Source organism: Pelodiscus sinensis, chromosome 13 (genome assembly GCF_052426305.1).
Source record: "Pelodiscus sinensis isolate ZL-2025 chromosome 13, ASM5242630v1, whole genome shotgun sequence".
NCBI lineage: Eukaryota > Metazoa > Chordata > Testudines > Trionychidae > Pelodiscus > Pelodiscus sinensis.
Window position 1 is genome coordinate 19,952,462 of NC_143064.1, and position 12,874 is coordinate 19,965,335.

The window sequence follows — 12,874 nt, forward strand, 5'->3', positions numbered from 1 at the left end:
TCCCTTAATGTCCATATTTCTATTTTCTTGACCAGCATTCTTTGTTCCTTTAACTTGACCGTATGGATAACAGTTTGCAGTTTTATGTTGTGGAGTATGCCCTGATTTAGGATTCTGTAGAGTTTTCAGAGATATAGTGCGCAAACACCAGCTTCTTGTTTTTTACTTCTTAAATAGGAGAAAACTCTTGATTTGTGTATAAAAAATGCAGAGCTATGAAGTTATTTCCTTTGCATTCTGAAAACTGCACAAAATGTTTGCATGGACTCATGCCACACAAAACACATGATGCTAATATCTTCTTTCCCCTTGTCCCCCCCCCAATTTCACTCCCCTTTGTCATGTGCATTTTAGAATTTGGCCTAGTTTAAAAGTGTGCCAAGTATTTTCTTCTTCTTGTTCATCTTCCATGTGACCTTGTTAAATTCTTGGTATTTGTATCAGGTTAAACAGCACCCAAATAGGCTTTCAAAGGGCATACCTCAATCCTAGGCTAACAAATCAGTTTCATGATTAACCATCTCCCAGCTTTGAAAACTCATCTGTACACAGAGATGTACTTTAATCGCAAGAATTGTATTTAATTAATATCGTTATCCTGATTCCATTTTCCTTCCCTCCCATTGACATCCTGTCTACAATTTCTTGTTTCCTCCTATTGTCTCTGCTTAGCTCATTCAAACAGAAAGTTAGACATCTGTTATGCTATGAAATCACACTTACCATCTTCTCTTCATATTCAGGATCAATTTCTTTTTCTGGTTTAGAAGCCTTAGGAGGAAGTTTCAGTTGAAATGGAGGATCATTTTTCTGAAATTCAAATTTTAAACATTAATATCAATACATTGAACTACTAAAGCAACAGAGTTGCCAAATTAAAAGTGTGCAGACTTCAAAAATTCTATCAGAATCCTCAATTTTAAAATAATACCTAAATATCAAACAAAAAAATTAAAGCACCAAATTATCAAAAATTATTAAAAAAAAATAAGCACGAAAAGAAAATGCATCATCCATTCTAATCAGAGCCTGAAATCCATGAAACAGCCAATAAAAGGCAGAAAAGATCAAATAAAAACCAAGAATTAGCCATATAATTTCCTATGTATTGCCTCACTAATAATCCCACAGTTCATGCCGGAAGTAGTGAGTGCAAGGTTTGTTTACCCATAGAAAAGGCCAAAATTGTCAGGCTGATTCCTATTATAATACTCCTATTTACATTTTTGGCAGCTGAACCTGATCTGTACTCTTGCCCCTTCCCTCCACTAAGTGAACAGTGAAAGGTCCGAGATAAAGATTAGACTTCTCTCCACCATATACATCGAGAAACACAGATTAAATTTGGTTAGACTTCCCTCTGTGGGACAGAGACATGTACAGATTTGAGTAAAGACAGTAATAGGTATATTCCAAGGGTATATTCCAAGGGTAAATTTTCTATTTATTTGATTTTATATTAAACATCTTAAGCATTGCCCCTTGTTGATTATCCCTTGTTTTAATATATTGTCTTCCATACCTATGAATTGTTTAAAATACATATTTATACCTAGGTTTTTTGTTACCCCTTTACATCTCTATATTGAATACTGACTGTGTATCTGGTGACCTTCTCTTATACTTTAAAAAGGTTTTTCCTGCAGGACGACAGAGTGACATCATGTGTCACTCTACATCCCGCAGCCCCTCCCTCCTCCCTCAGCCGCGTGACCTCCCCATTCCCATGGTCCGTGGGAGCCACAAGCCATGTGGCCACCCCCATGCTCCAAACTGTGAGGAGTAGAGCAGCGTGAGCTTCAAGCTGCATGGCTCCCGTGGAATGCGGCTTCCTCCATCCCCTGGGAGAGGCCACACGGCTAACCTACTCTGACCCATCCCCGTCCCATGATCCTCCGCACTGCATGGGCCAGGGATAACTCCTCCACAACATGCCAAGGCCCCTGAGCATCACTCTGGCAGCTGCCACATGGGTACGTGGCTGCCAGAATTTAAATTGAACCACACGGCTCCTCCGCTGTCCAGAGTGGGGGAGTAGAGGTGAGCGGGAGCCGGGGGGGAAAGGGGTCATGCAGGAGCCGCAGGGGCTCGGGTGCAGGGCGGAGGGGGGGGTCGAACAGGAGCCATGGGAGCTTGGGGAGGGGGAGGTTGGGGAGGGGAGGTGCAGGAGCCACAGGGGCTCAGTGGAAGGAGGTACGGGTGCGGGGGAGCCACGGAGGCCTGGGTGGGGGGAGGTGGGAGTGCGGGGGAGCCACAGGGGCTCAAGTGGAGGGGATCAGGTGCGCAGAGGCTCAGGTGGGGGAGGGGGATACACACAACATGTGTGGCATTACCAGTGGTCCAAGGGGAGGGGGCTCATGGAACCCTCGCAGCCTTGCCCCTCATAGCCAGAACCCCATGGCCTCCCCACTCTCAGCCAGAGACAGAGGACCAGGTGCTATACCCCCTTCTCCCTCTCCATCCCCATCAGAGGGAGAGGGATGAGCCAGGCGTGACCTCAGCCCAGCCCAACCCCCCGGCAGCTGGAGGTAGAGAGCTGGGCCAGCGGCGGCCTTGATCCAGCCCAAGCCTCCCCTCCTCCCCCTCCCCACTGGTGGTCAGAGTGGGGCAGGGCAGGCCAGGGCTGCTACACCTTGACTTGGCTCTACCTGGAAGCCAGGGAAGGGCCAGGGCTGCCTACCCTGAAAGAGGGGGGATGGCAAGCATAGTGAGCAGGGGGCACCACCCCCGAGTTTCTAAGAAAGACATACTGGTATTAGAAACTGTATAGAGGAGGCCAACAAAAATTATGAGGTGTATGGAACAGCTTCTGTACAAAAAGATTTAAAAGACTGTGACTTTTAAACTCTGAAAAGAGATGACTGAGGGGGAATAGAATAGAGGACTATACAATTATGATTGGTGTGGAGAAAGTGAATAAGGAAATGTTATTTACTCCTTCACATAACACAGGAACTAGGGGTCACTCAAATTAATAAGCAGCAGCTTAAAACAAACAAAAGGAAGTACTTCTTCACACAATTCGCAGTCAACAAGTGAAACGCTTTGCCAGGAGATGTTGTAAAGGCCAAAACTGAGACCGAGCTCAAAAAAGAACTAACTTTTAACTAACTGGAGAATAGGTACCTCAATGACTAGGGTTCACCAAACCGCGGCGAGCCCTGCTTGCCAGCTGCGCTGTCCAGCGATCTGCACATGCGCAGATCGTTCTGCGCAAGCGCAGATCACCCAAACCCGGCTCTTTCAGGTTGCAATCTACTTGCCACGGGCGAGTAGACTGCATTACTTGTCGAGCCCTGTCAATGACTATTAGCCAGGATGGGCATGGATGCAACTGCATACTCTTAGTGTCTTTAGCCTCAGATTGCCAGAAACTGTGAGGGGATGGATCACTCAGTGATTGTTCTGTTCATTCTCTCTGAAGCACCTGGTATTGGCTACGGTCAGAAGACAGGACACTGAGATAGATGGACCATTGGTCAGATCCTGTATAATCATTTTAAAGGTCTGGGAATTAAAACTAGAGAAAACTATGCTGATAGCTTAAAAACCCCAATGCTTGTAAATGGAACCAATTTCATACTGAAATCTGTGAAATGATGAAACATTCAACTCTAAGTGCCATTTTCACTTGCTTTTCAGGTAGCCTGATATTTATTCAGCTCTTGAAAATGCTTAACTAACTAAACATGTCCAGCTGTTTTTAAGAACACAAACTGGAGAATCATAATTATGCTAAAGGATGTCTTGTTCCGTTTGGGCATGAATGTAAGACTGCTCTGCTTTGCTTAATTATGTCAAGTTCAGTACTTCAAATGCTTTGGAGGGTATTCAATTGTTTTACTAAATTTACAAAAAAATCCAATGAGTGTAGAGTGGCATAAGTAAATGTAGAGGGTGAGTAAGGAATAGTTTAAATGGTACTTCGTAAACCACTAACACTTAACTTCTGCATTGCAGGTCCCAAGATAAACATGGTACTAATGAGTAGGTAGCATTAAATACTTATCTACCATAAAAGACTCAATATTTTTTCAGTTTCATAGATTGGTAGTTCTCAACCAGAAATCTGAGGCCCCTTGGGGGGCTGTGAGCCATTTTCAGGGAGGCCACCAAGAAAGGCCAGCACTAGGTTTTCTGGGGCCCAAGGTAGAAAGCTGAAGCCCAGGCCCCTGAGTCCACCATTTGGGGCTGAAGCCAAAACCAGAGCCATGTGGCTTTATAGGCGCCACTGGATCATGAGGCCAAAAGCTATTACCATGCTTGTGACCCTCAAACGCTACCCCTGGCTTTTATATGCAGAAAATCAGTTACTGAGGCACAGGTGAGCCATGATGTTTTTTATAGCATGTTGGCGGGGGCCCCAGAAAAGAAAAAGTGGAGAACCATGTAGTAAGGTGAAGGCCTGAAATATAAGCCCGTGTATCACAGGCCTGGTGTAAGGGCTGAGGCCTATACCACAATTGTCAAGACTCTGCTAATATAAAGCGAAGTTTAGCTGTGAGCAAGAGGCAGGCCCTGCTCAAAGAAGTTGGCAAGAACAGGGTCAATATTACAGAAATACTAATATCTAAGAGGTACTAAGCACAGGCCATAAGCACATTTTAGAGGGGCTGTACCAGAACACTTCATGAAGAAACACCTGGGTACCAACACACACTCAACAGATAACAGGAACATACCAACCCAAGTTCAGGAAGGTTCTCAACTGACAGCATGATAGATAGTGATCGAACCCGATGTACGAGGTAATGGTACAACAGAGGTTAGCAACCTGTTAAGTCAGGAGTGATACTATCTTGTTTGCACCTGTGTACCCCAAGGAAGTTAGTTGTCTTTGTCCAGCGAGGGGGTAGCGTCATATTCCTGGCACTAACTAAGCTGTTCCATTGTCATGCATAGTGGTTTGGTTGAATCTACTGACAACTATTACTGTACTTTGACAATAAACCTGGCCTGGTGTCTTTGATCCTTATCTGATTTTGTGCTCTCCTGGAATCTGCTGTATCGACTACTTGTGAAAAGTTAACACAATACAGAGAAGGCGCATACACACAGGCAAATGGTTATCACTGATGGACCAGGAGACCTGTCAGGATACCACAACGATGACATATGACTACCACAAACCCCTGTTGTAGATAATTAATTTGAACATCATGACCTCTCACTTAGGGAAAAGAAAATAAATAATTAATAATGATACACCAAGTGTAAATACAACATTACTCTACTTTGGTGAGAAAACCATTGTCAAACACTAATATTGGACACAATCTTCTTGTTACAGAAAACCTGTACTCCTAATAGACAAAAGTGAAAATGATAGTAGAAAATTTGAGATGCTTCCTGCAATTCTTATAGGGAACAAATGAGATGGGTAAATATAGGTGACTTATCTATCTAGTTGCAAGTGAGAAGGACACTTCTCCTGGAAAGAAAGAATTCTAAAGAACTCAAGATCTTTGTTAGAAATAGCTTAGCCTTTATATGTATAAAAAAAATCCCATGAATGAAAACTAATGCACTATCGCCTTCCCAAATCTGAAGAAAGATAGCTCCAGTTCTCTCCTGGTCAAGAATTTATAAGTAACAGCAGAGTGAAACTTGCAAAACCTATTTCAGTGTCCCTTTGGATTTCTACGGGCAAAAAAAGAACTGGGAATTGCAAGTGTGACAGACAAGAAATAACAGGAAAGCTGTGTAAGGAGTGTCAGTTGAGAAACAAGTACACAGCACATTATGGCTTCCAGAAGCTGATGTGGAAGACAAAGAAGTCAAGTGGAATCATGGTCCCGAGTACCTTTAACTTTCCAACACCTCCTTTCTGGAAGCTTTAAAGGGGACAGAGAGTGCTATACTTCGCATAAGGATATTGTACCTTGTTTGTGGTGGTCATTGGAAAGTTGGGGGTGAGAATCATGTTTGTACTTGCCTTTTGGTTACATTTAGAAATATACACATTTTCTATTTTACTTGAATACAAAAAAATACTTTCTTTTAGGCCATCCAGCAAAAGCACATACCCTAATCGCATCCACATATCATGCATCTGACGAAGTGGGTCTTTGCCCACGAAAGCTTATGCTCCAACACTTCGGTTAGTCTATAAGGTGCCACAGGACTCCTCACCGCTTTTGCAGATTCAGACTAACATGGCTACCCCTCTGATACTTGATACCCTAATCAGGTCTATATCAGAATGTATTCAGGTCTATATCAGAAACTTTGTTAGCATGGTAATGTGGGTTACAGGTTTGATTTATTTATTTTTTTAAAAATCTATACTAGCAGAAGTCCTAATATAGACAGTTCTATCAGCAAACAAGTGCTGTTCATTCCAGGGATACAATAGTGTAATTGATTAACTAGTAAACAAAAGCTTATAGGTTAATGCTATAGACTACATGTATCTCTCCTCCCTCCTCTCCCCCCTCCCCGCCCAGGCCAGTACATTTTTTAGCACTCTGGCCAGCAGCCTAGCTAAGTCTTGGCTCACGCTGGGTTCGGGACCTACCCCCACTGCAGCTCTGCATTTGAAATGTATTAGGAGTCAGGTGGGCAGGTAGCACAGCTCAGTTCCAGATCATGCCAGGTCTGGGAGTTCAGCACCCCGCACCGGACATAGGGTGCTGCCATCTCGCACTATGGCCTCTGTATCAGAGGCAGCAGCGCGGCAGTTCACAAGGGGACCTGGTTTTTAAACTGGCTCCCCTCACAGACCAGCTCCCGCCTGGCACCCTGTCCTGCTGCCTCTGATATAAAGTCAGCAGCACGGAGTTGCAGGGGGCTCCTCAGGAGTAGGGACAGAGTACTCTGGCTGCCAGCCTCATCCCCAGGGACTATAGACTAGTTGAGTAACGTATAAGAATTTATGAGGTTACTCAACTATTCAAATAACCGATATTTAACATCTTTAGTTCATTTAAGGAATTGATAAAAGCTATAGCAAAAAAAGAATGCCAATACAAGCACCTTTATTAATAAAAGGATATGTTGTATACCAGTAAGCCTTGTCTTGTAAGGCAATCCATAGTAGGGACGTAAAACATTTTTTAAAAATATTAATCATGTAACCGATAAGATTTCTATCAGTTACAGGGTTAATCGCAGCCTCAGGGACTGCCTTAGCTTCCAACCATGCAGGGCTGCTTGGGTTCCCTGTCCCATGGGGTTGCAAAGGTGGTGCTCTTGCGCCTGGGATGTCTCAGCTCCTAGAAGCCCTTAGAAAAGAATAACCAGTGCCAGTAACCGATAAGCATTAGCTTATGGGTTAACCAATTAAACTCATACATTCCTAGTCAATAGAGCAGTGGTTCTCAACCTGCCACATAAGTCATCCTCAGGGCCATTCAGATAGCATATTTATTGTGTGGATGTAGCCCAGATAACAAAGAACTGCATATGCAGCCCACAATGATAAATAGGTAGAGTACCACTACCTTAGAGAATATATTCAAAGTCTGTGTAGTTAAGTATTCCGTATCATGGAGGAGTCTCCAAATATGTCACAACTTTAACAGTGCAACTTGCGTAACCCCAGGGATCTAATTAACAAAGATGCTAGCTTTAGGCTATGGGAAGGCATTCTAGGCTAGTGGGAAAGTGCAACAGTACATTCTAAACTAAGCCAAATGCCTAACCAAGTCATGGGGAGGTATAAGAAATACTGCTGCTTTTGTTGTTTTTTTATTTTGCCTTTCCTATGCTGAATATTTGCAGGTACATATGTAAAAACTATCCACCTAGTTGCCATGTGGTAGAGTTTATATATAAGAAAAAAAATCTATTCCAGGTGACTATTGAAAATTAGATGAAGTTAATAAAAGCACTGAAATTGCTATTTACAACAACGCATTAACGTGACACAAAGTATAACCAGCATAATGACAAAGTATACTAACCCAGTCTGTCATTACCTAAGACTTCCAGACACTATCATGTTGCTTATGCATCTGAATTGCAATCCAGCTCTGGGGGCACTTTGCTGAAGTCAAATCTATAGGAGGTGTAGCTTTGCATTTCTCAGCTATTCGTGATTCCAAATGAACTAGTGCTAAACAGCAGCAACAAGCTTTGTTTTGTTAGAAACATGTGACCTTCTTACACATAATCAAGACTAATACAATATTTAATCTCTCAGTAGCATATATCAACTTCTACTATTCCATCTAAACATTGTGTCAGGGATTTTTTTGCCAGTTGACAGATGGAAAACTTCATAGCACAAATTGTACCCTGTAGTGTAGGTAATCCTTGCTCACACTTCTAACACCTTTATTGTTCCTTAGTTTTAATGTTCCAGATACATACTACACAGTTCAAAGCCAACTAATTACTACTACGACATGTTTTTTTACTTCTCTCTACTAGGGTTGTAAGCAACTAATCAACTAGTCCTGCCCTCCACTTTGCTGCCTCTATCAGAGAGAGGCAGCACAGGGAGAAGCAAGACCTGGTGCTGGGAGAGAGCCAGCTTAAAAGCCAGTTCCCCCCAGCACTGTCTCTGTGGGGGGCAGGGGAGGTAGAGGCACAGCGGGATACAGCGCAAGTGGGGACTGAAGCAGTCTCTGCTCACACCAGTTCTGCTGTGATTCTGCTTTTGAAATGTACAAGAGCCCCGCGCTCCCTGTGGGGCTTCCACTTTTGAACTGTAGCAGAGTCCGACTATGTAGATGTGCACTCAGAGTCCTGGCTTGCTATCTCTGCAGAAAACTGAAGGGAAGAGGTAAGAGTCACACATGCTCTTTGGAGCTGCTTGATGTGGATTATGAAAGCAATTTAAACTGCATGTGCAGAAGAAAGTAGCTTTGAGTGAAAGGAATAACAGAAGAACCTGAGAGCCAAGAACCAGCCAACAGCCACTGGCAAGCCACTCCCTACTCCTTTGAGTCAGCTACATTGAACGGTCAATGGGGGGACGGACTGAAGTATCATACCCTTCCCACTCAACTTCAAAAGTGTATCCCAATAGCTCAAACTTCCCCACATTCCTTCCTCCATCTCATCCAGAAAGTAACTGTTTACAAAGGCTTCACTAAATGGCTCTGCATATAGGTAACCTGTTCCCAGCTAGGTAAGGTGAGCAAAGTCCTTTTTCCAGGCTATAAAATGAGACTGGTGGTACCCATGGGGAGGGCTGACAGACAGGGAGAGGCTGTAGAGATGCACACTGCACAGGGGGATATAGAGGGGCTGGCACACTGTGTGGAGGGGTATCAGATGGGTTGGGTGCAAGGGCAGGGACGTGATTGGCAGGGTAAGCAAACAGGGTGGAGATATGAATGGACAGTAGGGAGTGGAGCAGGGATGGGACTGAAGGCACAAAGGGGGCAGAGGCTGGGTCACAGGGCTGACGGTATGGAGGCTGGATAGGGCTGCTGGGCCTGCTGGCAATATGGGGAGGAGTGGGGGAGTGTAAATGGATGGGCTGAGGGCACCGCAAGGCAGGACAGGCTGGGCCAGCGCGATCAGGTGGTAGCTGGGCCAGGGGCACGGGGAGTGCGGATGGGGCCGAGGGACGCAGAGCGGGGCACAGCCAGGATGGCGGTACAGGTGGGCGCAGACTAACCCACGTCTCCGCACAGATCTAGGTCTGAGAGTTGGGAGGGTGACGGAGGGGCCTGGGGACTGTAGCCGCGGGGGGGGGCAGGGACCTGCGGCCGGCCGGGTCCTGGGACGGGGCTGGCAGAGGAGCCGGGCGCCCCCATCCCCAGACTCTGGCGCGCGCCCGCCCCCCAGGCGGTACCTCCTCGTCGCTGGGCTCCCGCGAGGAGGCAGCGGAGGTGGAGGGCTCCTCGCCGTCGGAGCGGGCGGGGCTGGGGTCCATCTTGTGTCGACAACCGGCTCAGGGGCTGAAGACCCCCCGCCCCTCCACCGCCCCCCGAACACCAGGCGGCCCCGCCCCCTTCTCCCGCTCACAGCCAAGATCGCGAGACTTCAGAGGCAGGCGCCGCCGAGAGCGGCGGACAGCCCGGGAACCCGGCCATCCGTGCGCGCGCATGCGCTGTAGAGTTGAGCGCGCGCGCGCAGGGACGCCTGCTCATCCCCGCTGGGTGAGCGGGAGCGTTGGCGCAAGGGACAAACCTAGCAAGAAGCCGAGGGGTGGGGGAAGGACCTGTTTGCCCCTCCCCCCTCCAGGTCACAAACCCAGCGGGACAGAACCGAGGCCAGGGCAAGAAGCTGAGGGCGGGAGGAGCCGTTGCTGAGAAGGGGGCGGGGCACAGAACTGTTTTCTCCCCCCGCCCGCCTCGTTACGTTGAGACGTTCACGCGGGAGCTGGGCTTTGGCGGGTGTCAGGTCCTGCCCTGTGCCCCGCAGTGTGGGTCACGCTGTGAGCCTCAGCGCGCCACGCTAAACAGGGGCTAGTGTTTCATTTCAGCCTCGCTGCATGCATCTTGCTTCAAAGAGACGTGAACACCCCATCACAGAGGGAAACTGCAGAACTTTCTTTCATGCTTAAATGTGGCACTTTACGAATGGGCCTTAACAAAGACTCCAATTACCTTAACCATTACAAAGAGAGCTTCCCCACTTATCACCCCTGGGTAGCCATTCATTGGCTCATAAATAGTTATTCCCTCTCTCCCTCACCCCACCTTCTGTACTAAATCTGATTTGTCAGTTTAATAATGTTCACTTTTTTCATTGTGTTCCTTTGGTATATATGGTCATGACAATTCTCTTCCAGAATATGAGCTGAGGAAGTGGGTCTGGCCCATGAAAGCTCATCACCTATTAAACTATCTTATTAGTCTTTAAAGTGCTATCATAGCTGTGCCCAGGCACACCCTAGTGTCTCAAAAAAAGTAGCTTAGTGTTTTAATTTAATCCCATGATATGCTCTTTTAGTGTTAAAGTATAGATTGTTGTATTATGCAATAAGCTCCGAATGTAGAAATGTATAGAAAGCCCCTGTTCGCCCGCAGTATGTCCTTTATGACTGAGTATTCAGTTAATGTTCTCCTTTAAAAAAAAAATAAATAAAATTCCCTGGTGCACACCCTAATGAAATGTGCTGCACACGCCTATGAGTGCTACATAGTTTTTCCTTTTGTTTTAGTGAGAACAAGGAGACTTCCGTGTGCACACAGAGGAGCCAGGAAGAAGACAAGAACACAAGATGGTTTGGGATTGTTGGGAAAGGACAGAAGCAACCTAGAGAGAGAAGGGCATGTAGCCTTTGGAGCATATTCCTGGGCCTACAGAATTTGAATTAGAACCATGGACTCCTTAGTCTCTATATTCATTTGCTATCAACATGTATCCATGAAGCCCACTGGCAAAGTGGTAAACTTATCACCTTCTAGTTCTTGATCCATATTCTTAGCCAATTACTGTCACCGCTTACTCAAGTAGTAGAGATTGTGTTGTGAGTTATGTTGATAACCTCAGCTGAGTATTGGTGCCACAGAATGGAATTTCTGTGTGTGTGTGTGTGTGTGTGTGTGTGTGTGTGTGTGTGTGTATTTATTTATTTATTTATTTATTTATTTATTTTTAGGACATAACATTAAAAAACTTAAACTAAAGTAATGCTCAGGTTGCATAGTTAAGCACTCAGACTTGTAGCCTGCAGATCTATATTATCCCTTTTATTATATTTTGTTAGTAATGCAAGACTTGCAGGAATTTTATCCTGTATGAAGTTGGCTTTAGCAGTAGTGTAGTGTGGTGTAGTAAGAATTGGTTAATATCTTTTTAGAAATTAAATTGAATATCCTTAATATCTCTTTAGAAATTGTAAAGGGCTTTTTGGCGAAATTTTCAGCTGGGTCAGAACACAGGGAACGGGTCCAAGAGGGACATAGAGTGATCATATTCATGTATACAGGCAGTCCCCAAGTTACGCGGATCCGACTTATGTCGGATCCGCACTTACGAACGGGGCTTTCTCGCCCCGGAGCTCGCAGGCAGCGGGACCGCCCAGAGCGCAGCAGTCCCGCCACCTCGACCTCCGGGGCGAGAAAAGCTGCTCCAGGTGCCCCTGGTCTGCTGGGGACCGTCTCCAGCAGACCAGGGACACCGGGAGCAAAGCCGGGGAGGCGGAGGGGTCCTGCGCCTCTGAGGCTTTGCTCTGGCAAAGCCTCAGAGGCGCGAGACTCCGCCGCCGCTGCGGCTTTGCTCCCGGTGTCCCTGGTCTGCTGGAGACAGTCCCCAGCAGACCAGAGGCACTGGGAGCAAAGCAGCAGCGGCGGCGGAGTCCCGCGCCGCCACTGCAGCTTTGCTCCCCGTGTCCCTGGTCTACTGGGGGGGGGGCGCAGCTAGTGGCCCCCCCACCCCCAGCAGACCAGGGAGACGTGGAGCAAAGCCCCGGGCCTGTGGTAGAGCAGGTGGGGCGCTGCCGGTTGGTCCCGCAACACCGCTCCTTGGCGCTACTGGACCAACCCGGCAGCACCCCAGCTGCTCTGCCCCAGGCGTCCCCAAGTCAGCCGCTGCTGAAACTGACCAGTGGCTGACTACAGGAAGCTCCTGCCCCGGGCTTCCTGGAATCAGCCACTGATCAGTTTCAGCAGCAGCTGACTTGGGGATGCCTGGGGTTCTTAAGTTGAATCTGTATGTAAGTCAGAACTGGCGTCCAGATTCAGCCGCTGTTGAAACTGATCAGTTTCAGCAGCGGCTGAATCTGGACGCCAGTTCCGACTTACATACAGATTCAACTTAAGAACAAACCTACAGTCCCTATCTTGTACGTAACCCGGGGACTGCCTGTATTCAAAAGATGTCCCAATATCACCATCCAATCAAGTATGTGTACCCACAAAATCTCAGGATGCGGAAATCTGTTTATGGCCATAAGAGATTGGGTATTAATGATGGAAAGAGGCCCATAAAATGCTATGGCAGTAGTTGGGAGACAGGAAAAAGCTTCAAG

General features: G+C 46.5%; 1 protein-coding gene across 1 annotated transcript in view; it reads right to left on the reverse strand.

Moving 5' to 3' along the window:
* SMARCA1 (SNF2 related chromatin remodeling ATPase 1) overlaps positions 1 to 9,909 on the reverse strand; it is an 84,129-nt gene extending 74,220 nt beyond the window's left edge. The window contains exons 1-2 of the mRNA XM_075940968.2: positions 9,749 to 9,909; positions 724 to 810 (exon numbers count right to left, since the gene is read on the reverse strand). Of these exons, the coding sequence (XP_075797083.1) occupies positions 724 to 810; positions 9,749 to 9,829 (168 nt within the window). The 5' untranslated portion in view covers positions 9,830 to 9,909. The remainder of the gene's footprint in view (positions 1 to 723; positions 811 to 9,748) is intronic.
* Between the last annotated feature and the right edge of the window lie 2,965 nt (positions 9,910 to 12,874).